Here is a 27,413-nt window from a genome sequence, read left to right as displayed (position 1 = left end):
ATAAAGTTGTATACTTCTGCTCCCATTCTTCTCTCAGTGTGACGTTGGTTGGTGTGTTTGTTCCCTGCAGGAGCTACAGACTCAGCCTCCTCTTCCTCCACCTCTTCCTCATCCTTCGTCAACGGGGCCACCAGTAAGAACCTGCCTGCTGTCCAGCCGGTGGCGCCCATGCCTGAAGACACAGTGGAGAACATGAGGTAGGGTCAGGGTGTGACAGTACTGTGTGTGTGTATGTAGTAGAGAGATTATACATTTCAGTGCTACAGACATATTACCCATATATCAACTGGAGTCACTGAACAGTGCATGTCTTTCTCTATCCGCATGTAACCACTGCCTGTGGTTTTGTGTGAATGGTAATTCAGAGAAAACTGTGTGTGTGTGTGTGTGTGTGTGTGTGTGTGTGTGTGTGTGTGTGTGTGTGTGTGTGCGTGTGCGTGTGTGTGGATGCTGCTGTGACCTTAACTCTTAGTCCCCACCTCCTGTAATGGTTTGTGACAGGCATCTCTAGTGCTGCAGAGAGCCTGAGTACCTCTCTCTCTGTCTCCCAGTCCCACAGCCACACACACACTCTCACTCTCTTCTGCCCCCCTCTAAAGGAATTGCACATCAGTTGCCATGGCAGCAGTAACCAACATCACTTACCATAACTGTGGAGTCAATGATGGAAGTGGCGAGTTGCAGAGCTGTGTGTGTGTCTGTGTCTCACCTGGTTGCAGAGCTGTGTGTATGATCGTACTGAACTCTCATTTCAGTCCAGTCAGACTCACATGCAGCTTGTTGGGTAGACAATAGACATATGGGTTCTAGTCAGAAGTAGTGCACTATAAAGGGGATAAATGGTGCCATTTGGGACTCAGTCATAGTCACTGCTGCAATCTCTGTGTATTTCAGTGCGTTGCTCTGTGAGGTGGACCAGGATCTGAGAGTCTTTAGTTGGTCCCTGCAGCGTGGCCACACAGAGACAGAGACAGAGATGGCCCCCAGAGGTGCAGGCCAGTGTCATAGGCAAGCACTGTTTAACACTGCTCACACAGGTGTTACTGTCTCACTGATACACTCATCTTTTCACCTTCATATTCTTCCCAGGAGGCCATGGGGCAGAAGCCACTTTGCTTCTAGTCCCTCCTAGGCCAAGCCTCTCTTTCTCTCTCTCTCTCCCTGTCTGTCTGTCTGTCTGTCTGTCTGTCTGTCTGTGATTTGTGATTTGTGATTTGTTTCTATACTAGTGAACAGGCTCAAGGCAGTATCTCTCTGCTTTTACATGTTTCCTGTATGGTTGCATGCCCCTCCTTCCCAGGTTGTAGATAGATACTAATAGGCTGTAGAGGTCTTCTCGGGTCCAAAAAGTTGGACCTGGACCCGATGCGGCAAAATATTTTGCTGTGTGACCTGGAGTTTTTATTTTGCTGTGTGACCTGGTTTATTTTGCTGTGTGACCTGATTTATTTTGAGAGCACCATTTAGACTAAGGCAATGCATAACAATATTCCATGGCAACACTCATCTCTACACTGCTCAAACAAGACAGGCTGCCTCCTGCCGTTGCATGCTTCCATGCAGTTCCTGGGTCACACACACAGTTTCTCCTGTTTATTCTCTCAGTATGCTGTCCATGCACTCAACATATTCTTCCAAAACAAGAGAGATGTTGCTTTCCAACTTGCTTCTTAATATGAATCCATGTTTTCTCTATTATACTATGATTTTGCCAGATTGGGTAGGTTACTTTCTAAATGTAATCCGTTAGTTACTAGTTACCTGTCCAAAATTGTAATCAGTAACGTCACTTTTGGATTACCCAAACTTGGTAACGTAATCTGATTGGTGGGTTGGTTATGTAGGCTTCTTCTAACCCATCGCTTTCTACTACATATACTAATACGATTAAATTATACATTTGAATTATATCAGCATGAATTATATTGAGCAATAAAAGCCCCACTTTTATTCCATAGGCTGGGATCCTCACTATGCAGCTGTTGTTCCATAGGCTGGGATCCTCACTATGCAGCTGTTGTTCCATAGGCTGGGATCCTCACTGTGCAGCTGTTGTTCTATAGGCTGGGATCCTCACTGTGCAGCTGTTGTTCCATAGGCTGGGATCCTCACTATGCAGCTGTTGTTCCATAGGCTGGGATCCTCACTATGCAGCTGTTGTTCCATAGGCTGGGATCCTCACTATGCAGCTGTTGTTCCATAGGCTGTGATCCTCACTGTGCAGCTGTTGTTCCATAGGCTGGGATCCTCACTATGCAGCTGTTGTTCCATAGGCTGGGATCCTCACTATGCAGCTGTTGTTCCATAGGCTGGGATCCTCACTATGCAGTTGTTGCAAGAGCGCATTTTTGACTGGCTGTCCACTGGTTTCAAAAACAATAGGCAGCTTAAACTTCTTGAATTCAAACATTATTGGATTCAAATACACATTTAGATTTGTGAACAGCCATCCACAACAACCACAATCCGCAAGGCGCAAATAGCTAAATGAGAATCACACTGATTCACATCAATGTGCTATGTAGATTTCAATAATAAGTGATATCCGTATCGTCGTAGACTACACCACTGCTGTCATCCTTACCTCCAAGCGTTTATTCAAGTTGGATAATCTTTGGATGCCGACTGCAGTCGCACTATTGGAAGATATAGCTTGGACTGTAGCCTACAAAGCCTATTCCTGCTCTTTTCCCATGATCCATCAAACACATTTGGTGTGTCATCATAGTGGTCTCTTAATTAAACGTTCGCCTTTTTTCAATGCTGATTTGAATGTCATTGAGAAAATAGAGCAACCATTCTTTCTGAATTTAAAAGTAATCCTCAAAGTAATCATGTAGTTTTTCAAAAGTATCTGCAGTCAGATTACAATATTTTTACTGGTAACGTAACAGATTACAGTTACCAGTTTTTTATAATCCCTTACATGTAATCCGTTACTCCCCAACCCAATTAGTTTCTGTATTTTGCTCTCTGCAAAATGTGAGTTAGTTATTCTAAGGAAGCTGGCATATGCCTAAAATAATGGTAATCGTTAATGCTAATCGCTAACAAGCTAGTTTAATGCCAGTTAGCTAAATTAACTAGCTAGGGCAAAGCAAACGTTATCTCTAGTACAGGTTGCTACCAGTGGTGGTATAGATCAGTATGTTGTTGGTGCAACGGCATGTGCTGAAACAGATAGATTATTCTAAAATCTTTGTCTGAATGCAACATCTATTTAAGTATGATTAGCGTCGCATGGGAAACACTTACCAACACTTTGGTTCCTACCTTGTCATAACTCCTACATGCCTTTTTAATTTGTTGTCATGCCAAACAAAACCAACAATAGAATTAGAATTGTAATTGTATTTCTATGATTCCAACAGTTCACCCAAGTATTTTGATTTCTTTTCTGAATCAGGAGCACCAGTACTACCAATTATGTTTTCTTACATTTTATTTAGAGCCCTGGACACAGTGTTCTGCTGTGTGTGAAAGGATGTTCTAACTATCATGTACTAACCCAGGTGGAGGTCTATACTCTGCTCACCACACAACCCTTGTGTTGTCTTTCTCCTCTCGCCTCTGTCTCTTCCTCTCCTCTCTGACATCCTCTCTCTCTCTTTCTTCACCCCCCTCTCTCTCAACCCTGTTTCTTTCCCTGTTCTCTGTATCCCCCCCTCTCTCTCTCTTTCTGTATCTCCCTGCTCTGTTCTCTTCCACAGTATCACTACTAAGTTGGAGCGTGCTCTGGAGAAGGTGGCCCCCCTCCTCAGGGAGATCTTTGTGGACTTTGCACCGTTCCTCTCTAGGACCCTGTTGGGAAGCCATGGCCAAGAGCTGCTCATAGAAGGTACAGGTGCTGTGTAGAATCTCTCTCGTATCTCCTCCAACTGTGTGTGGAATCCCTCCTGCCACCCATCCCTCAGTCTGTCTGTCCTTTCCTGGCCCTCCTTATGTCCACTGGCTGCTGTGTTACTGCTGGATGGCTAGTAATATATCCCAGAGAGGGCTACCACACACACACTCACAAATGCGCGCATGTGCACACACGATTAACAATTATGGAGAGTTGACAGGTGTGAATGTTGTCTGATCCCTTCACTCAGCCTGTCTGTCCATCTGTCAGAACGCTGGCAAATACACACACCTCACCGCTGAGCACAGACCAGGCAAACACAACACAACAGAGCCAGTATTCATAAAGCATAGTACAAGAAATGGGATCAGTCCTACTTTGAGATGCTTTGCCCAGACCTTTACCAAGGAACAGAGGCTGTTTTTCCTCCCAGGCTGAATCAGGGCCCTGGTGGAAAGTCTCTCCATTTAGTGGCAATTACCAGCCATCCATCACTCAAATTACCCGGGGTCGTGGCCCGAGTGCCCTCTCACCCACCCCCATCTCCCCTCCTCCTCTCCTCCTCACTCCCTCTCTAGACATGTTGTCAGTGTGGTAATTATGTCCAGCAACCCTGGCCTGGCCCCTGGCCCATGATGCACTTGGAGTTGAGAGGGAGGCCCCTGATCGAACAGAGTTGTCGTTGTGATGGCCTCCCCTACCTCACCTCTCTCTGTCTCCTCTCCTTCCTCCCCTACATCTCCTCTCTCTGTCTCCTCTCCTTCCTCCCCTACCTCCCCTCTCTCAGTCTCCTCTCCTTCCTCCCCTACCTCCCCTCTCTCTGCCTCCTCTCCTTCCTCCCCTACATCTCCTCTCTCTGTCTCCTCTCCTTCCTCCCCTACCTCCCCTCTCTCAGTCTCCTCTCCTTCCTCCCCTACCTCTCCTCTCTCTGTCTCCACTCCTTCTTCCTTCCTCCCCTACCTCCCCTCTCTCTGTCTCCTCTCCTTCCTCCCCTACCTCCCCTCTCTCTGTCTCCTCTCCTTCCCCCTTCTTCCCCTACCTCTCCTCTCCTTCCTCCCTTCTTTCTGTCTCCTCTCCTCCCCCCTTCCTCCCATACCTCTCCTCTCCTTCCTCCCCTACCTCCCCTCTCTCTGGTTCCTCTCCTTCCCCCTTCTTCCCCTACCTCTCCTACCTCTCCCCTCTCTGCCTCTCTTCTCCTTCCCCCTTCCTCCCCTAACCTCTCCTCTCTCTGCCTCTCCTCTCCTTCCCCCTTCCTCCCCAACCTCCACTCTTTTTGCCTCTTCACTCCTCTCCCCTGCCTCTCCTTTCCCTGCCTCCCCCTCTCTTTATGAACCCCCCTCCCTCCCTGCCCAACCCATCAGCACACTGCTCGACAATTCCACATTCACTCCAATGATTTAACCCTGCCCTGCTCACAGGAAAGGCCTGTTCAGAGGGGCAGACCCTGTTTAAATCGAAAACATTTAGTTTGTGTACCAGCGTACAGCCAGGGTCCATGGTCATTAGGCCAGCATACCAAAGTAGGGCCGGGGTCACTAGGGGCCAGGGTCACCCTACCACCTGACCCCCTGTGTCAGAGAGAGCTGAGTGATGGGAGAACTGGTCATTGCAGTAACGAGGTCAGCCGTGGTAGACTAGCTGTGTGTGTGTGTGTCTGTGTGTGTGTGTGTGTGTGTGTGTGTGTGTAATAGGACATCTGTAGCTGTCTGTGAACTAGAGAGGGTCACATCCCCTGTTTACAACAGTCTCAGTCTCAGACCGTGTCAGTGCTGTGCAAGAACAGGAGGAAGATTCACACTCTTCACATTATACAATAGTCTACTTTGTCTCCATCCAAAATAGCACCCTATTTCCTATGTAGTGCACTGCTTTTGATCAAAGCCAATAGGGCTCTTGTCAACGTAATGCATTGCAGAGAGAATAGGGTGCCATTTGGGACACACTCTTTGTCACTTTGTCTCTATCTCAGTGGTTTCAGGCAGCTAAATGTTTTTATTATTGTAACATGTTAGGTAATTTACCATTTCCGATTCTGGCAAGCTCTTTCTTTGCATCAACGGTAAAACGGAAGAGATGTTTGACATCCCTGAGATGGTCTGTCTGTGTGTTTATCAACATGTTGACATCTCATCCCTGGTTGTCGTCTCATGCTGTCAATCACACTGACTGACATCTTCATGTAACCATGCCAACGGGCCCTGGCCCCACCAGCCCATAATGATTCCTCCAGAGTGTCTTTTTCTCTGGTAGTGACTACAATGTTAGCCCCTCCCACATGTCATTGGTGAGGTTTCGTAGTGACGTATATGAAGGAAAGTAAGACTGGCATGTGTGTTGTATGACAACTCTGCTTCTAACTCTCTGGTCTGTCTTCCCTCCAGGTCTGGTGTGTATGAAATCCAGCACCTCTGTCGTGGAACTGGTCATGTTGCTCTGCTCTCAGGTGAGATTCTCTCTTTCTCCTCACATATCCCTAATTTTCTCTCCCTCTCTGCTTCTTCCTACCTCCTCACACATCCCTCTCTTCCCCACACTCCCTCCATTCTCCATTCTCTCTTCTCTATCTCTTCTGTCCTCTTTTTTTGTCTCCCTCTCGCCTCCACACCTCTGCTCCCTGTGATGGACTATAAAGGTGAGGCTGCTTCCAGCTCCAGGTCTCTGGGTCGTGCCACGAAATGAGTCCCCTTTGCCTCCCTTTTAAGTAGAGATTGTGCACCAATATTCCATTTTAAAAGCCTGTTATATTAAATGACGTGCCCTTTAATATAGACCACATTGAAAACTCCATAAATCTGTGCCAAAGTTCCTTCTGTGCACTTTGTGATTTCGAGCAAGATTTTAACCCACTGAACCCCAGGTTCTCACCGTCACTGTAAATCCATCATTATTTTGTTACTTTGACAAAGTTATTTCTGAAGAGGATCATTTATTGAATGTGATTAGTGATTCATTTTAAGAAAAATAAATAACCTGTGCCTCATTTTAAGGTCAACCCGGTGACATGAGCTGAACTCATTACTCGACTAAGGGACCTTACAATTACCTGTATGTGTGTACAGAGATGGGGCAGTCATACAAAAAGGATGTTAACCACTCTTATCGGACACACAATGAGTCCCTGCAACTTAAAATGGCATTTGTTAAGCACATTTTTACTCCTGATCTAAATTAGGCTTGCCGTAACAAAGGGGTTGAACACTTATTGACTCAAGACATTTCAGCTTTTAATAAAAAACAATTCTAACATTTTCTACAAACAAAATTCCACTTTGACAGAAAATCTAAATGTAATACATTTTAGCTGTAACACAACAAACTGTGGAAAAAGTCAAAGGGTCTCAATTATTTGTCAAGGCACTGTATATAAACTCTGGATTGTTAATGCTACGTATTGGCCACTGAGAGGCTTTGGAGCCACCAATATATACTCCCCAGTAGAGCTGTCATCCTTAGGAATTAATGGAATTCTACAGTGTTTCAGATAAATGTTTCAAGGACAAATTACATGTGTTTAAGTATTTTTTTCTTGCGGTGGAGACATTAACATTAGCAATCTAAAAAAAAGTCTACTTTAAGGATTTGTTTTAATATATTTTTTAATTTTACTTGTATTTTTAGCTCACATAATATAATTTAAAGTATGCATTAAGGTGTCTGTATTAGAATACATGTTTCAAAATGAATGTAGACATGAATAAATGCTTCCAAAATGTTTTTTTTACAATGGTGGGTGAGTGCCAAGACATCACCCCCTATCAGCCATCTAGTGTCTCAAAGGGTCACCGTCCCAATGTAGCAGTAAGAACAGAACAGGAGATAGTTAACATACCTTCTCTCTGCAGGGCCAGTCAGTCAGTCCATAAGGAAGGCATTAGGTGGTGCCTCTCTCGCTGAGTATCCAGTCTGCAGGGATGGAGGCTGCAGTAGTAGGCACATTGTCCGGAGCCCAGGGCCCCTGCAGTGGCGCAGCCGGCCAAACCTGCAGTATGGAGCCAGTCAGGCCGTCAGCTCCCATACATACCCATGCATCTGTTATTAGAGGTCTGAGATTAAGGAGCATTCCTCTCTGTCTACTCACACAACCGCCCGAGCCTTGCAGTAGTGAATCACGCTGTTACTGCTGTTCTTTTGAAGTTTCTGAGGGAATGTTCCATGAGTCTTTCTCTCTTCTGGCGGTCTGTCTTTCTGTAGGCTAACCTAGCACTGTTGCTCTGGGATGTCTACCCTCTTTTCCCAGCTCCTGGACTTACTGAGGTCTGGGAGTGTCCGAGAGCCGTGTACCCCCCCCCCCCCCCCACAAAGTCACCCCCCTGTTCCCCCCACCGCAGACACAGATAGTATTACTGTGGCTCCAATAGTTCCTGTCATTAGGGACTCCTGGGATGAAGCCCAGCCTGAGATATCGACCAGTCAGAGAGGCTGAAAGTGGATCTGCTTGGCCTGAGTTGGAACCACAGCTAGCTTTATCCAGCAGCACTGGCAGGGATGGGCACAGTGAAACTGGTTAATCCTGATCTGATTCCATCAGTAGTTACTTTCCTGTATGGGCCTAGGTCAAGGCTGTATGGAGCGAGGACAAGGCTGTATTGAGCTGGGACTGTATGGGGCTAGGACAGGGCTGTATGGGGCTAGGACAAGGTTCTATGGGGCTAGGACATGGCTGTATGGGGCTAGGACAAGGCTGTATGGTGCTAGGACAAGACAGTATGGGGCTGGGGCTGGGGCTGTATGGGGCTTGGGCAAGGCAGTATGGGGCTAGGACAAGGCTGTATGGAGCTGGGATTGGGGCAAGGCTGTATGGAGCTAAAACAAGGCTGAATGGGGATAGGACAAGGCTGTATGGAGATTGGGCTGTATGGGGCTGGGACAAGGATGTATGGGGCTAGGACAAGGCTGTATGGAGCTAGGACAAGGCTGTATGAGGCTAGGACAAGGCTGTATGGGGCTGGGACTGTATGGGGCTAGGACAAGGCTGTATGTGGCTGGGACAAGGCTGTATGGGGCATGGACAATGCTATATAGAGCTAGGGCTGTACAGAGCTAGGACAAGGCTGAAATGGAGCTGGGACTGTATGGGGCTAGGACAATGCTGTATGGGGCTAGGACAATGCTGTAGGGGGTATGGACAAGGCCGTATGGGACTGGGACTGTATGGGGCTAGGACAAGGCTGTATGGAGATGGGGCTGTATGTGGCTAGGACAAGGCTGTATGGGGCTGGGACAAGGCTGTATGGGGCTAGGACCAGGCTGTATGGAGCTGGGGCTGAATGGGGCTAGGACAAGGCTGTATGGGGCTGGGACAAGGCTGTATGGGGCTGGGACTGTATGGAGCTAGGAAAAGGCTGTATGGAGCTGGGACTGTATGGGGCTAGGACCAGGCTGTATGGGGCTAGGACAAGGCTATATGGGGCTAGGACAATGCTGTAAGGGGCATGGACAAGGCTGTATGGGACTGGGACTGTATTGGGCTAGGACAAGGCTGTATGGAGCTGGGATTATATGGGGCTAGGACAATGCAGTATGGAGCTAGGACAAGGCTGTATGGAGCTGGGACTGTATGGAGCTAGGACAAGGCTGTATGGAGCTGGGGCTGTATGGAGCTAGGACAAGGCTGTATTGAGCTGGGACTGTATGGGGCTAGGACAAGGCTGTATGGGGCTGGGACAAGGCTGTATGGGGCTGGGACAAGGCTGTATGGAGCTAGGAAAAGGCTGTCTGTAGCTGAGACTGTATGGCGCTGGGACAAGGCTGTATGGAGCTGGGGCTGTATGGAGCTAGGACAAGGCTGTATGGAGCTGGGACTGTATGGAGCTAGGACAAGGCTGTATGGAGCTGGGGCTTTATGGAGCTAGGACAAGGCTGTATGGAGCTGGGACTGTATTGGGCTAGGACAAGGCTGTATGGGGCTGGGACAAGGCTGTATGGAGCTAGGAAAAGGCTGTATGGAGCTGAGACTGTATGGGGCTGGGACAAGGCTGTGTGTGGCTGGGGCAGTAGGGGTCTTGGACGGGCAGCAGACTGTGTGTCTCTTCACAGACGGCCTGGTGAATGAGAAGGTCAAACAGCTCTGTTTCTTGTAACAGCTTAAACACACAGGGGATCTGCAGTGGAGCCCGGGAGATTTACTGACAGAGAGCCTCCAGATGTGGAGAGCAGAGCAGATAAAAGACTACAGCCTCGCTCTGACAGCCTGGATTGAGACGCCACAGTACTGTTGTCTGCCTGTCGCCTACTGATGCTGGGGCTGTATGTAGGGCTGCAGAGGAACAAGAGGCTTGTGTGTAACAAACAATTTAAAACAATGAAATTCAGGACCCCTTAACTCTTTGTAGGTTAAACATTCCCAGACACCACAGTTTGTAAACTTGTTTTATCTGAGCTCCTGAGCCCCCCCCCCGGTTGCAGGTCAGCCCATAGCTAGATATTCTGGATTCTGTTGCAGGGCAGCCCATAGACGGATATTCTGGATTCTGTTGCAGGTCAGCCTATAGACAGATATTCTGGATTCTGTTGCAGGTCAGCCTATGGACAGATATTCTGGATTCTGTTGCAGGTCAGCCTATAGACAGATATTCTGGATTCTGTTGCAGGTCAGCCCATAGCTAGATATTCTGGATTCTGTTGCATGTCAGCCCATAGACAGATATTCTGGATTCTGTTGCAGGTCAGCCTATGGACAGATATTCTGGATTCTGTTGCAGGTCAGCCCATAGACAGATATTCTGGATTCTGTTGCAGGTCAGCCTATGGACAGATATTCTGGATTCTGTTGCAGGTCAGCCTATAGACAGATATTCTGGATTCTGTTGCAGGTCAGCCCATAGCTAGATATTCTGGATTCTGTTGCAGGTCAGCCTATGGACAGATATTCTGGATTCTGTTGCAGGTCAGCCTATAGACAGATATTCTGGATTCTGTTACAGGTCAGCCCATAGCTAGATATTCTGGATTCTGTTGCATGTCAGCCCATAGCTAGATATTCTGGATTCGGTTGCAGGTCAGACCATAGCTAGATATTCTGGATTCTGTTGCAGGTCAGCCCATAGCTAGATATTCTGGATTCTGTTGCAGGTCAGCCCATAGCTAGATATTCTGGATTCTGTTGCAGGGCAGCCCATAGATGGATATTCTGGATTCTGTTGCAGGTCAGCCTATGGACAGATATTCTGGATTCTGTTGCAGGTCAGCCTATAGACAGATATTCTGGATTCTGTTGCAGGTCAGCCCATAGACGGATATTCTGGATTCTGTTGCAGGTCAGCCTATGGACAGATATTCTGGATTCTGTTGCAGGTCAGCCTATAGACAGATATTCTGGATTCTGTTGCAGGTCAGCCCATAGACAGATATTCTGGATTCTGTTGCAGGTCAGCCTATGGACAGATATTCTGGATTCTGTTGCAGGTCAGCCTATAGACAGATATTCTGGATTCTGTTGCAGGTCAGCCCATAGCTAGATATTCTGGATTCTGTTGCAGGTCAGCCTATGGACAGATATTCTGGATTCTGTTGCAGGTCAGCCCATAGACAGATATTCTGGATTCTGTTGCAGGTCAGCCTATGGACAGATATTCTGGATTCTGTTGCAGGTCAGCCTATAGACAGATATTCTGGATTCTGTTACAGGTCAGCCCATAGCTAGATATTCTGGATTCTGTTGCATGTCAGCCCATAGCTAGATATTCTGGATTCGGTTGCAGGTCAGCCCATAGCTAGATATTCTGGATTCTGTTGCAGGTCAGCCCATAGCTAGATATTCTGGATTCTGTTGCAGGTCAGCCCATAGCTAGATATTCTGGATTCTGTTGCAGGGCAGCCCATAGATGGATATTCTGGATTCTGTTGCAGGTCAGCCTATGGACAGATATTCTGGATTCTGTTGCAGGTCAGCCTATAGACAGATATTCTGGATTCTGTTACAGGTCAGCCCATAGCTAGATATTCTGGATTCTGTTGCATGTCAGCCCATAGCTAGATATTCTGGATTCGGTTGCAGGTCAGCCCATAGCTAGATATTCTGGATTCTGTTGCAGGTCAGCCCATAGCTAGATATTCTGGATTCTGTTGCAGGTCAGCCCATAGCTAGATATTCTGGATTCTGTTGCAGGGCAGCCCATAGATGGATATTCTGGATTCTGTTGCAGGTCAGCCTATGGACAGATATTCTGGATTCTGTTGCAGGTCAGCCTATAGACAGATATTCTGGATTCTGTTGCAGGTCAGCCCATAGACGGATATTCTGGATTCTGTTGCAGGTCAGCCTATGGACAGATATTCTGGATTCTGTTGCAGGTCAGCCTATGGACAGATATTCTGGATTCTGTTGCAGGTCAGCCTATAGACAGATATTCTGGATTCTGTTGCAGGTCAGCCCATAGACAGATATTCTGGATTCTGTTGCAGGTCAGCCTATGGACAGATATTCTGGATTCTGTTGCAGGTCAGCCTATGGACAGATATTCTGGATTCTGTTGCAGGTCAGCCCATAGCTAGATATTCTGGATTCTGTTGCAGGTCAGCCCATAGCTAGATATTCTGGATTCTGTTGCAGGTCAGCCTGTAGACAGATATTCTGGATTCTGTTGCAGGTCAGCCTATAGACAGATATTCTGGATTCTGTTGCAGGTCAGCCCCTAGCTAGATATTCTGGATTCTGTTGCAGGTCAGCCCATAGCCAGATATTCTGGATTCTGTTGCAGGTCAGCCCATAGACATATATTCTGGATTCTGTTGCAGGTCAGCCTATAGACAGATATTCTGGATTCTGTTGCAGGTCAGCCCAGAGCTATATATTCTGGATTCTGTTGCAGGCCAGCCTATAGACAGATATTCTGGATTCTGTTGCAGGTCAGCCCAGAGCTAGATATTCTGGATTCTGTTGCAGGTCAGGCCATAGACAGAGGTTCTGGGTTCTTTTTCTCTGCATCTACATGAAGGATCATGTTGCTTCCTGCTGGAGAATCATGTCAGGCCTAATTCCCTTCAAACAGGCAACAATGGGCTTTCCTGAAATCCCTGCAATCACAGCACAGCCCCTTTAGAGCCCTGCTGCACAGAAGAAGAAGAAAAAAACTCTGGGGATGAAAACATCTGTAACGGGAACCAGAGAGTTTACTGTACTGTAACTCAGTTAGACAAGATAAAGGTTTTCCCCCTCCTACCTGATGTCACTCTCCTGGCGCTGCATGAGACATCTGCTTTGATTTCCGAATATATATTTTTGTCACGTGAGTGCGGTGCGAACAGATCCTCAGAAGACTGGCCGAACATGAGCCCTGTCCAAATCAGTAACAGCCTATTGTGGAGCGGATACTGTAGCAGAGAGAGAGAGAGAGAGAGAGAGAGATAGAGGTCAGGATAAATCATGTGGAGACCAGATGCCCAGCATATCAGTGCCGTCTCTCTCACTTAAGGTGACTGTGTGAGGTGGAACTGTGTTCTCTAGCCTGGTGCAGTCTGTCCCACACGACAGCAACTATGGCACTACCATGCTACCATACACTATTTGGCAATCTGTTGTTAATACCGTTTCTGAGATGCACAATCTCATTTGTTAGCCTCGTCTATGCGTGAGATTCAGTTGGTTTTACACCTGACACTTGGCTAGCATTGAAAACTGGGAACCTTTCCCCCTTCTATATTCCTTCTATATTCTCTTTCTATTGTGAACTGTGGCCTCCTCTGTTTTCCCTTTCATTTGCTCCTCAGTGAGTGAGGTTCCCACAGAGCAAGGCCCTCTCCTCCGCTCCCAAACGGCTTTTTAATCATTCCCAGACCGGGTAGTGATGGTGCTGGGGAGAGGGTGGGGGGTGCCCCGGGGCCGCAGCCACTCTAGGATCCGGCTCCACACTGCTGTAGATGGCTCTCCTCTCCTCAGTCATCTGTCAGTGTGCAGACAGAGGAAATGGCTGTATTTAAGGCTGAGGATACAGTTTCATCCCCAATTACATCTCTCCTGTGTTTACTGATCTGTTCACAGAGGAAGGTCTCGTCCCAAATGCCACCCTAGTCCCTATGGAGTGCACTAACTTTTGACTAGGGTCCATAGGACTGATCAAAGGAGTGCATAGAATGCCATTTGGGACGCTTGCGAAGAAAAGAGGCAAGCTCACATGCCGGGCAGAGATTCAGCTTTTTATAGCCCGCACTTCTCTTTGAAAGGATTCAATGACCTTGATGCCTTCTTAGCTTCTAATTAAAGTAAGGAAACAATTGAATGTGCGATGGCCATTTGAATTGCAGTGGAGACTAGCCATGCAGAGAGATCCATTTATTTATCATAGACTCTGTATTATTATTACCATGACTGTTTTTATTGTACATGTTTTTTTGGTTTTGGAAATATTTTTCTGATTTGCGAAGCTTTCAGGGCAAAGTGTTCCATAATGGGTTTTTTATCACTATGTTATTGTTATTTTATTGCCTGCCTATGATTTTTATTGCAAATTTGCCCGTTGATATGTTTTTATAGCCACCGCCGAGTAGCGCTGATTAGAATGTTATAAACTGTGGGTTTTTATGTCTTTAACTGTTTACAGACTGAGTTTGAATAGCAAATGAAAGAGCAGACAGCCCCGTCTCTGTATTTGAAGTAGGTGTTGTTAGTACACACCCAAGCTATCAGAGAACAATATAGCATCCTAATCCAAGTCAAAAGGTTTTTGCCAAAGCTGAATCTCTCCAGCGTCTTGGAAAGGTAACCTCACTGGACCTTGTGGAAGACTTTGTCTGACATACAGCCATGGAGCCAGTAGAAACAACTAACTATCCAACGTTCCTCCTCTCCTCTTTCTATTCTCCTCTCCTCTCCTCCTCTCCTCTTTCTATTCTCCTCTCCTCTCCTCCTCCTGTCTCAGGAGTGGCAGAACTCGATCCAGAAAAATGCAGGCCTTGCCTTCATCGAGCTCATCAACGAGGGAAGGTAGGTACCATATTCACACACTCGCATGCAAGCACCCGCGCGCGTACACACACACACACACACACGCACACACACACGCACACACGCACACACGGACACACACACGGACACACACACGGACACACACACGGACACACACGGACACACACGGACACACACACACACACACACACACACACACACACACACACACACACACACCATATGTTTTACTATCCTTGTGGGGACCTAAAATGAAAAATGTCCATTCAAAATCGTATTTTTCCTGACCCCTAGACCTAATCATTACCCCTAACCCTAATTGTAACCCTAGCCCTAAACCTAACCCCTAACCCTAATTGTAACCCTAGCCCTAAACCTAACCCCTAATCCTAATTGTAACCCTAGCCCTAAACCTAACCCCTAACCCTAATTGTAACCCTAGCCCTAAACCTAACCCCTAAGCCTAAAATAGCTGGGAAATGTCCACATGAGGGAGAATTTTCCTTGTTTTACTATCCTTGTGTGGACTTTTGTGGATTTCCGGTACACACACCACACATACACACACACACCAGCTCTGAGCAGGTTTTTAGGTTCAGTGGCAGCAGTAGATTAGCAGTAAGTGGCCAGCTCCTAGAGTGTGGGGTGCTGTACTGTGTACTGCAGTGTGCTCTATAGGGGTTAAGGTAAATACAATGGTATGGCAGTGTGACGTAACAATATAAACAAGATAGTGTATCCCTCACCCCCCCTCTGTCTGTGTATTCCTCACCCCCCCTCTGTCTGTGTATTCCTCACCCCCCTCTGTCTGTGTATTCATCACCCCCCCTCTGTCTGTGTATTCCTCATCCCCCTCTGTCTGTGTATTCCTCACCCCCTCTGTCTGTGTATTCCTCACCCCCTCTGTCTGTGTATTCATCACCCCCTCTGTCTGTGTATTCCTCATCCCCCTCTGTCTGTGTATTCCTCATCCCCCTCTGTCTGTGTATTCCTCATCCCCCTCTGTCTGTGTATTCCTCATCCCCCTCTGTCTGTGTATTCCTCACCCCCCTCTGTCTGTGTATTCATCACCCCCCCTCTGTCTGTGTATTCCTCATCCCCCTCTGTCTGTGTATTCAAAAAAAAAACCTCTGTCTGTGTATTCCTCATCCCCCTCTGTCTGTGTATTCCTCACCCCCCCCCTCTGTCTGTGTATTCCTCATCCCCCTCTGTCTGTGTATTCCTCACCCCCCCCTCTGTCTGTGTATTCCTCACCCCCCCCCCCCCTCTGTCTGTGTATTCCTCATCCCCCCTCTGTCTGTGTATTCCTCATCCCCCTCTGTCTGTGTATTCCTCACCCCCCCTCTGTCTGTGTATTCCTCACCCCCCCCCCCGTCTGTGTATTCCTCACCACCTGCTGTCTGTGTATTCCTCACCCCCTCTGTCTGTGTATTCCTCACCACCCCTCTGTCTGTGTATTCCTCACCCCCCTCTGTCTGTGTATTCCTCACCCCCCCTCTGTCTGTGTATTCCTCACCCCCCCCTCTGTCTGTGTATTCATCACCCCCCCGCTGTCTGTGTATTCCTCACCCCCTCTGTCTGTGTATTCCTCACCCCCCCCCCCTCTGTCTGTGTATTCCTCACCCCCCTCTGTCTGTGTATTCCTCACCACCCGCTGTCTGTGTATTCCTCACCCCCTCTGTCTGTGTATTCCTCACCCCCCTCTGTCTGTGTATTCCTCACCCCCCTGTCTGTGTATTCCTCACCCCCTCTGTCTGTGTATTCCTCACCCCCCTCTGTCTGTGTTTTCCTCACCCCCTCTGTCTGTGTATTCCCCCCCCATCTGTGAGTGTGGCAGGTTCAGATCAGGCAGGGTGTTAAAGAACAGATCAGCCTCCATGTCCATCTGGTGACCCATCTGTGTAACCCTCTTACATCCAAACTGCCCAGCGTCAGCCTTATGCCCCAAGTCCAGCCCTATACCACAGGCCCAGCCCTATATCCCAGTGCAGCCTCACTGTGCCCAACCCATCCCTGTCTTAGCCCTCCCTGGCACCTCCCCTGCCCCCATGTTGGGCCTGGATAAAGAGCCTTACTCAATTGTGGCCTGGCCGCTCTGTCACTCCGCTACACTGCCACTCTACCACTCTGTCACACGGCGCTGTCCAGGGTGCTGCTGACAGATCTCAACTCTCCTACACTACCACTATCTCTGTACTGTGGACACCTGAACTGCATCCCAAATGGAACCCTATTACTTATGTAGTGCACTACTTTTTAACAGGGCTCTGGTCAAAAGTAGTGCACTATATAGGGAACAGGGTTTGGGACAGAGACATGCTATCTCTAACCAACCAGCATATCAGCCATCTGCAGTCTTCTGAACGATAACCGAACAGCTAACCAAACTGTCCTGTATTTCTCTCTAACCGATCAGCTAATAAACTTGCTAAGATAACCAGCTAACCAACTAACTACAATCCTAGTTGAGAACATTAACGTCTAAACGAGGAGAGTGAGAATTGTTCAGGACTCAGAGTGTAGTTGTAGTTAAAAGCTTGTCAACACTAATCTGATAACTGCAGTTCTATGAGGCCTCTCCCTGAGACAGAGGATACTTCCAAAATGGCACCCTATTACCTAGGTAGTGCACTACTTTTGACTAGTGCTATTATTGAAATAGGTTGTCATTTGGGATGCAGAAGAGGGTATCAGAAGCTCTGTAATTAAAGCAAAGCAGACCTAATTGGGTGTAAAATGGCATATAATCTCCACAAAGAAGCCTGGGCGTTTTCAATTATTAAAAAGATTGAAGCGTGGGCAGAAGCAGGTAGCATGTACGCCAGGCAGGCTGAGGAATCATTCAACCATGGGAGGAGAAGCGATCAGGGCCAGAGATGTCAGGAGGGGGGGGGTATGTCTGTCTATGTGTCTGTGTGTTTTCAGGTTGTTGTGTCATGCTATGAAGGAGCACATAGATGTGTTAACTGACTGACTAACTAGTATTCTGTCTGTCTGTTCCAGATTGCTGTGTCATGCTATGAAGGACCACATAGATGTGTTAACTGACTGACTAACTAGTATTCCGTCTGTCTGTTCCAGATTGCTGTGTCATGCTATGAAGGACCACATAGATGTGTTAACTGACTGACTAACTAGTATTCCGTCTGTCTGTTCCAGATTGCTGTGTCATGCTATGAAGGACCACATTGTGCGTGTTGCCAACGAGGCAGAGTTCATCCTCAACAGACAGAGAGCAGAAGACGTCCATAAACACGCTGAGTTTGAGGTACAGCACATATATACAGTATACAGTGCCTTGCGAAAGTATTCGGCCCCCTTGAACTTTGCGACCTTTTGCCACATTTATGGCTTCAAACATAAAGATATAAAACTTTTTTTGTGAAGAATCAACAACAAGTGGGACACAATCATGAAGTGGAACGACATTTATTGGATATTTCAAACTTTTTTAACAAATCAAAAACTGAAAAATTGGGCGTGCAAAATGATTCAGCCCCCTTAAGTTAATACTTTGTAGTGCCACCTTTTGCTGCGATTACAGCTGTAAGTCGCTTGGGGTATGTCTCTATCAGTTTTGTACACCGAGAGACTGAATTTTTTTTCCCATTCCTCCTTGCAAAACAGCTCGAGCTCAGTGAGGTTGGATGGAGAGCATTTGTGAACAGCAGTTTATATAGTACCAGTCAAGTTTGGACACACCTACTCGTTCAAGGGTTTTTCTTAATTGTATACTATTTTATACATTGTAGAATAATAGTGAAGACATCAACACTATGAAATAACCAAAAAAGTGTTATACAAATCCAAATATATTTTAGATTATTCAAAGTAGCCACCCTTTGCCTTGATGACTGCTTTGCACACTCTTGGCATTCTCTCAACCAACTTCACCTGGAATGCTTTTCCAAATGTCTTGGAGTTCCCACATATGCTGAGCACTTGTTGGCTGTTTTTCCTTCACTCCGAGGTCCAACACATCCCAAACCATCTCAATTGGGTTGAGGTCGGGTGATTGCGAAGGCCAGGTCATCTGATGCAGCATTCCATCACTTCTTGGACAAATAGCCCTCACACAGCCTGGAGGTATATTGGGTCATTTTCCTGTTGAAAAACAAATGATAGTCCCACTAAGCCCAAACCAGATGGGATGGTGCATCGCTGCAGAATGCTGTGGTAGCCATGCTGGTTAAGTGTGCTTTGAATTCTAAATAAATCACTGACAGTGTCACCAGCAAAGCACACCCACACCATCACACCTCCTCCTCCATGCTTCTTGGTGGGAACCACACATGCAGAGATCATCCGTTCACCTACTCTGCGTCTCACAAAGACACCGAGGTTGGAACCAAAAATCTCAAATTTGGAATCATCAGACCAAATGGCAAATTTCCACCAGTCTAATATCCATTGCGCGTGTTTCTTGGCCCAAGCAAGTGTCTTATTTTTATTGGTTTCCAGGTTACTACCTCATGGAGCTGGTTGAGAGAATGCCAAGAGTGTGCAAAGCTGTCATCAAGGCAAAGGGTGGCTACTTTGAAGAATTTAAAATATATATATATATATATTCATTTGTTTAACTCTTTCTTGGTCACTACATGATTTTTTCAGTTGTTCAGTTGTTTCAGTTGTTTTTTCAGATGTGTTTCCAGTTGTAGTTTTGATGTCTTCACTATTTTTCTGCAATGTAGAAAACAGTAAAATAAAGAAAAACCCTTGAATGAGTAGGTGTGTCCAAACTTTTGACTGGTACTGTATATAGTAGGCCTACAGTGCAGATAGTACATTATCTAATCTAGTCAACTGACTACAGTAGCCTTGATAGTCCCTGCTCTGGAGAGACTGACTTCAGTACTGCATCCCAAATGGCACCCTATTCCAAGCATAGTGCACTACTTTTGACCAGAGCCCATTGAAATCGGGTGACATTTGGGAGGCAGCCCGGGTCTGTGAGAGAATAGCACTGGATTAGCAGCAGCTCAGTACTCCTGTAGTCCCTGTGTCTCCCCATGAGGATTATGGCTTTACCATTAGGCCACTCTAAGGGATTATAATAACCAGCCTGATAGCAATATTAATAAGTAGACTGAACGATATGCCAGCTATATTCATATCTGGTCTCATTGGCTTTTAAGCCCGTCCAACAGTGTAATGAGTCTACCCCAGAGACAGTACTTACACCACATATCAAACACACTGCCTGTTCTCACTACAAAGCATCAGAATCCCAACACTCTCATTATTGATTTCTGTAGGAATTAGAGGACGTCTGCAGTAATTAGACAGTATCTGCATGCCAAATGGCACTCTATTCTCTTCATAGTAGGCTCTGGTCAAAAGTAGTGCACCATATAAGGAATAGGGCACAATCAGTCTTTAGTAATGCTACTTTCTGCGTCTAATTAATTCTTTATTAAATGGAAGGAAGCCTGAGAAGGTTTTATTACCATACAGTAGTGGAGAAGAGAGAGGAGCAGCTTTCTGAGCACAGGGAGAGGCTCTTTTCAGAGGAATGTCATGCCTTTATTAGACAGCAGGTAGAGCTGCTCTCTCTTTCTCTTCTCACTCACTTCCTTTCACTCACTCTCTGTCTGTCTGTCTGTCTGTCTGTGTCTCTGTCTCGCTCTCTCTCTGTCTTTCTCTCTTGTTTCTTTCTCTGTCTCTTTCTCTCTCTCTCTCTCTCTGTCTCTCTCGCTCTCTCTGTCTCTTTCTCTCTTTGTGTCTCTCTCTCTCTCTCTCTGTCTCTCTCTCGCTCTCTCTCTGTCTGTCTCAAATTCAAATTCAAGCTGCGTTATTGTCAATATTGCCAAAGCAACAATGTATACAATATATATTGTAATACAATTATAAAGAATAAAGAAGAATAATATAAAATGGTAGTAAATAATAATACAAAAATTAAAACAAAAATAATAGCAATATAATGGTAACAGTCAATAGTAGAAATGTAATAAATATAAAAATATAAATATGGAAAATGAAACTATAACTAACTTATAACTAAACATGGTCATCTTCACCATTACATCAGTACTACAACTTCCATCACCATCATTAAACTGCTATCATTACCATTACCACCCATACCACTACTATTTGGAATGATAAACAACAATTATAATAGTAATAACAATAATAGTAATAATAAGTAAGTTACTGTTTACTATGCAGATGTTATTATTCAGTGTCCCTCAGGCAATGGCAGGCAAATACATATTTGGCTGCAAGAGGAGCTCCTTCGCCCATGAGTATTTTTAGTTTTTCCTCTGGGTTTAATAAGTTAAAACCTGGAATAAATATAGTCATTTCTGTGAATAATGAATCTCTTTGTGAGGAATATTTATCACAGTAAAGGAGAAAGTGCATCTCTGTCTCTACCTCCCCTGTTATGCAGTGACCACATACACGCTCCTCTTTGGGTAGCCATGTCTTTTTATGTCTGCTGGTTTCTATTGCCAATTGATGGTCACTCAGCCTCTACTTGCTAAGGATCTGTCTCTGCTTCGTATCTCTGACAGAGGAGAGATAATCAGCCAGTTCATATTCTCTGTTTAGGGTCAGATAGCAATTTAGTCGGCTTTGGGATTTTGTTTCGTTTTTCCAATGTTGTAAATATGAGTCTTTTGATTGGTTCATAATTTTGTTTATTGGAATTCTTTCTTTTGAAGCAGTGCTGGTGTCAGGTTGGTTGGTGAGGTCCAACACCAGCTGACTGAGAGGGCTCGTTCTGGGCTCAGCTCTTGGGTTTGAAGTGCTTTAAATTGCAGACTTGAATTTGGACTTGAATTTAGATGCAGCCAAAGTTTGAATGATCTTTTCTGTATTTTCATTACTAAAATCAAATCAAACCAAATGTTATTTGTCACATACACATGGTAAGCAGATGTTAATGCGAGTGTAGCGAAATGCTTGTGCTTCTAGTTCCGACAATGCAGTAATAACCAACGAGTAATCTAACCTAACAATTTCACAACAACTACCTTATACACACACAAGTGTAAAGGGATGAAGAATATGTACATAAATATATATGAATGAGTGATGGTACAGAAAGGCATAGGCAGGATGCAGTAGATGGTATCGAGTACAGTATATACATATGAGATGAGTATTGTAGGGTATGTAAACATTATATTAAGTGGCATTGTTTAAAGTGGCTAGTGATACATTTTTTACATGTATGGCAGAAGCCACTCAATGTTAGTGGTGGCTGTTTAACAGTCTGATGGCCTTGAGATAGAAGCTGTTTTCAGTCTCTCGGTCACTGCTTTGATGCACCTGTACTGACCTCGCCTTCTGGATGATAGCGGGGTGAACAGGCAATGGCTCGGGTGGTTGTTGTCCTTGATCTTTATGGCCTTCCTGTGACATCAGGTGGTGTAGGTGTCCTGGAGGGCAGGTAGTTTGCTCCCAGTGATGCGTTGTGCAGACCTCACTACCTTCTGGAGAGCCTTACGGTTGTGGGCGGAGCAGCTGCCGTACCAGGCGGTGATACAGTCTGACAGGATGCTCTCGATTGTGCATCTGTAAAAGTTTGTGAGTGCTTTTGGTGACAAATCCAAATTTCTTCAGCCTCCTGGGGTTGAAGAGGCGCTGCTGCGCCTTCTTCACCATGCTGTCTGTGTGGGTGGACCAATTCAGTTTGTCCGTGATGGGTACGCCGAGGAACTTAAAACTTTCTACCCTCTCTACTTCTGTCCCATCGATGTGGATAGAGGGGGTGCTCCCTCTGCTGTTTCCTGAAGTCCACGATCATCTCCTTTGTTTTGTTGACGTTGAGTATGAGGTTATTTTCCTGACACCACACTCCGAGGGCCCTGACCTCCTCCCTGTAGGCCGTCTCATCATAGTTGGTAATCAAACGTACCACTGTAGTGTCGTCTGCAAACTTGATGATTGAGTTGGAGGCGTGCATGGCCACGCAGTCGTGGGTGAACAGAAGAGGGCTCAGAACGCACCCTTGTGGGGCCCCAGTGTTGAGGATCAGCAGGGTGGAGATGTTGTTACCTACCCTTGTGAAAATAATGATGTTCTTGGGTTTTTGATTTTTATTGCACACTTGTTTTCTGTGTACATACATTTTGTTAAGTCATACACCTTACCACCAAGCCCACTTTGGAGAATTTTGGAGAATAGTCAAATAGAATCAAATGCTTTTTTAAAGTCAATTGTAACGGCGTTCTTCATTTGTCGAAAGAAAGTCGGACCGAAATGCAGCGTGTTGGTTACTCATGTTTTTAATGGAACAAATGACGATACAAGAAAATAACTTATAAATACAAAAAACAACAAACGGAACGTGAAAAACCTATACAGCCTGTCTGGTGAACACTAACACAGAGACAGGAACATTCACCCACGAAATACAAAATGAAACCCTGGCTACCTAAATACAGTTCCCAATCAGAGACAACGAGAATCACCTGACTCTGATTGAGAACCGCCTCAGGCAGCCAAGCCTATACAACACCCCTACTCAGCCGCAATCCCAAATACTACAAAAAAACCCCACTATGAAATACAACAACATAAACCCATGTCACACCCTGGCCTGACCAACTAATTAACGAAAACACAAAATACTAAGACCAAGGCGTGACATCAATAAGGCAAGCAAAGATTTTGCCCTCTTTTTTTTGGTGGACGTGTTTATTAATTAGTGTGTGTGAGGTGTATTTATGGTCAGTAGTGAGATGGTGTTTATTAATTAGTGTGTGTGAGGTGTATGTAGTGAGATGGTGTTTATTAATTAGTGTGTGTAAGGTGTATTTATGGTCAGTAGTGCGATGGTGTTTATTAATTAGTGTGTGTGAGGTGTATGTAGTGAGATGGTGTTTATTAATTAGTGTGTGTAAGGTGTATTTATGGTCAGTAGTGCGATGGTGTTTATTAATTAGTGTGTGAAAGGTGTATTTATTGTCAGTAATGCAATGGCTAGGGAGAAAGCCAATTAGACATTTACTTATTACATTTTTTTCTTGAAGAAAGGTTTGAATTCTTGAATTGTCTCCACTTTTATGGATAGGGGAGATGAGCCCCTGGTTCCAGACATCAGGAAAGCAGCCAGAAGTTAAAACCATGTTGAGCAATTTAAGCACAGCATTTTGCAACTCAGATGTTTTTCAGCATTTCATTTCATAGATTTTATTTTTTCATTTAGTTCTTGTTGGGTTATTGGGTAATCTAATGGATTTAGGTTGTTTTTAATGACTGATTCAAGGATGTTACATTTTTCTTTGATTTCTAGTTGGTTCTGTTGTAAGTATTTTTGTGGAATGTTTTTGTTCCGATTATCAAAATAATTATAAAATTCCTTCATCTTGTATGGCTAATTCTTGTGGCTTTGTCGTGCTTAAATTGTTCCACATGTTCCAGAACTGATTTTGGTCAATTGCATTTTCAATTTCATCAAGTGTCTTGTTGGTATAACTCAATTTCTTGCGTTTCAGTGTATGTTTATACTGTTTCAGTGTTTCAAAGTTTTAATATCGTAGCTCTGGGTTGTTTTGCTGCTTATGTTTTTCATTTGACATTTGTCTTAGGTGTTTTCTAATTGTTTTACATTCATTATCAAACCATTTTGTTTTTTGTTTCTGATGTTGCATTTCTTTGTTTTTCTCAAATTTGCTTTCGATGCTGCTTTTTGGAATATGCAGTTGCTGTTTTGAGTAGCCAAATTGACATCTTGTTTATTGTTTTGGTATTGTGAGTTATTGAAAAACGGTATAGAGTTCATCATTTCATTTGAGTTCAATGTGTCAATGAATCTCTCTGCACTGTTTGGAGCCCATCTGTACGATTGGTTTATGTTGTAGAGTTTATTGGGACGTTTTTTTAAATGAATACTGCCGGTTAATTTCTTCAGAAACACGTTGATCTGACTGTGATCTGACAATAGTGTCTGTGGTCTGTCAGTGAATGCACTAATGGAGGAGGGGTCAATGTCAGTGATGGCATAATCGACTACACTTGTCCCAAGAGCTGAGCAGTAAGTAAACTGATCTAAAATGTCCCCTCTGATTCTACCATTAAGCATGTATAGTCCTAAGGCTCGACAGAGATGCACTAACTCCTTCCCATTTTTGTTCAGTATTTGGTCTGTACTGTTTATTTCATTTATAATAGGGCTACTGTACAAGGAGGGGTGTCCAAATATGTGGTGGTTACCTCCCACATCAGTGTAGTCAGGCTCAGGACCTGTTCTTGCATTGAAATCTCTACAAAGAAGCACTTCACCCTCTGCTTGAAATGTAATGATTTCTGTATGGAGATTGTCAAAAAAACCTGATATGATGAATCTGAAGGAGGAGCATAAGCTGCACATATGTATACATCATTGTCACAATAGATTGTACCTTTGTTAAGTTTAAGACAAATGTGATTAGTACCTTTTTTCATTTCATTCAGTGCTAAGTCCTGCTTATGCATAATGATGATTCCACCTGAGTCTCGGTCCCATTTAACATTTTTATGTTTGATTGATGGTAGTAAACTTTCTCTATAGCCTGAGGGACACTAAGTAACTACAGTGGGGAGAACAAGTATTTGATACACTGCCGATTTTGCAGGTTTTCCTACTTACAAAGCATGTAGAGGTCTGTATTTTTTATCATAGGTACACTTCAACTGTGAGAGACGGAATATTAAACAAAAATCCAGAAAATTACATTGTATGATTTTTAAGTAATTAATTTGCATTTGCATGACATATGTATTTGATCACTTACCAACCAGTAAGAATTCCGGCTCTCACAGATCTGTTCTTTAAGAAGCCCTCCTGTTCTCCACTCATTACCTGTATTAACTGCACCTGTTTGAACTCGTTACCTGTATAAAAGACACCTGTCCACACACTCAATCAAACAGACTCCAACCTCTCCACAATGGCCAAGACCAGAGAGCTGTGTAATGACATCAGGGATAAAATTGTAGACCTGCACAAGGCTGGGATGGGCTACAGGACAATAGGCAAGCAGCTTATAATATATCCCATTTAGCAGACGCTTTTGTCCAAAGCGACTTACAAGTCAGCTGGGGCCACTACTTTTACATATGGGTGGTCATATGGGTGGTCTCAGCGGGAATCGAACCCACGACGCTTGGCGTTGCAAGCGCCATGCTCTACCGACTGAGCCACACAGGACCCCCACGAGCTTGGTGAGAAGGCAACAACTATTGGCGCAATCACCCTCGGTCTGGGAATCCATGCAAGATCTCACCTCGTGGGGCATCAATGATCATGAGGAAGGTGAGGGATTAGCCCAGAACTGCATGGCAGTACCTGGTCAATGACCTGAAGACAGCTGGGACCACAGTCTCAAAGAAAACCATTAGTAACACATTACGCCATCATGGATTAAAATCCTGCAGCGCACGCAAGGTCCCCCTGCTCAAGCCAGCACATGTCCAGGCCCATCTGAAGTTTGCCAATGACCATCAGGATGACCCAGAGGAGGAATGGGAGAAGGTCATGTGGTCTGATGAGACAGAAATAGAGCTTTTAGGTCTAAACTCCACTCGCCGTGTTTGGAGGAAGAAGGACACTGAGGGCTTCTTGCTGGGTCACAGGGACCGTTGGGGTCTGCTTTTCTCCATCTCCCTCCTTGACTTCTTCCCTCAGTTTCTGAGATGAGTTCAGCTTCTGCTTTTAGGGTAGCATATTCTCAATAAGCCTGTAGGCTTGAATCATTGCCTTGTATCAATACAGTTCCATTATTATATAAGTTTACTGTTTGATACGTGCTGCTCTGGTCAGCTTCTTCAAAAATGCTGATCTGACATCCTTGGCTGATGCCCCTCTTTTTGGAGAAAGGGGAACAGTTGCAAATAACCCCTTTCCATATGTGCCCTCGTTTGTGCCCCCCGTTTGGTATTAAATATAACATTTGCTCTTGGTTTGCAACTGTCACGGCTTTCGTTGTGGGAAGGAGGAGCGGACCAAAATGCAGCGTAGCTGTGATTCATTTGATTAAATACGGAAACTATACACGATAAACTAACAAAATAACAAACGTACGAAAACAGCCCTATCTGGTGCAAAACACAGAGACAGGAACAATCACCCACAAACACACAGTGAAACCCAGGCTACCTAAATATGGTTCCCAATCAGAGACAATGACTAACACCTGCCCCTGATTGAGAACCATATCATGCCAAACACAGAAATAGACAAACAAGACATCCAACATAGAATGCCCACTCAGATCACACCCTGACCAATCAAAACATAGAAACATACAAAGTAAACTATGGCCAGGGCGTGACAGCAACTGGTAAGATCTGCAAACAGTCATTCATGGTTCTGTCCCATCAACAAACCTTAGAAACTTTTCTCTGTTTGGATGTCTGGTGGGTTAACAATTGCTTCTTGTATTATTTTCTCTTGTGTCTTTAGAGGACTGTTTCACTTTGATCTCCTTTTTCTTCTGTCCTTATTTTGTCTTTCTTTTTTTCTGTTAACTAGATATTCTTTGTTACCTAGCTAGCTTCTTCCAGGAGAGTCCCTAGCAACTGCTTAGAAACTGGTAAACAATTCGGCTAGCTAAGATAACTGTACAATTTTATGAAAAATAGTTACTTTTTCAATAGCCTATCTTCTTTGTTGATTGCATGTTTTGTCGCCTATTCAGCCTTGCAGTTTTTTTTAGCTTTTTTCCGATGTAC

General features: G+C 45.1%; 1 protein-coding gene across 5 annotated transcripts in view; it reads left to right on the top strand.

Moving 5' to 3' along the window:
- LOC135546348 (neurobeachin-like) overlaps positions 1–27,413 on the top strand; it is a 334,302-nt gene that overhangs the window by 126,946 nt on the left and 179,943 nt on the right. For all 5 annotated transcript variants that reach the window (XM_064974700.1, XM_064974698.1, XM_064974697.1 and 2 more), the window contains exons 34-39: positions 71–197; positions 895–1,008; positions 3,711–3,838; positions 6,226–6,287; positions 14,701–14,765; positions 17,907–18,015. In XM_064974700.1, the coding sequence (XP_064830772.1) occupies positions 71–197; positions 895–1,008; positions 3,711–3,838; positions 6,226–6,287; positions 14,701–14,765; positions 17,907–18,015 (605 nt within the window). The remainder of the gene's footprint in view (positions 1–70; positions 198–894; positions 1,009–3,710; positions 3,839–6,225; positions 6,288–14,700; positions 14,766–17,906; positions 18,016–27,413) is intronic.

Source organism: Oncorhynchus masou, chromosome 9, assembly GCF_036934945.1.
Source record: "Oncorhynchus masou masou isolate Uvic2021 chromosome 9, UVic_Omas_1.1, whole genome shotgun sequence".
NCBI lineage: Eukaryota > Metazoa > Chordata > Actinopteri > Salmoniformes > Salmonidae > Oncorhynchus > Oncorhynchus masou.
This window is presented reverse-complemented; position numbering and strand designations above follow the sequence as displayed.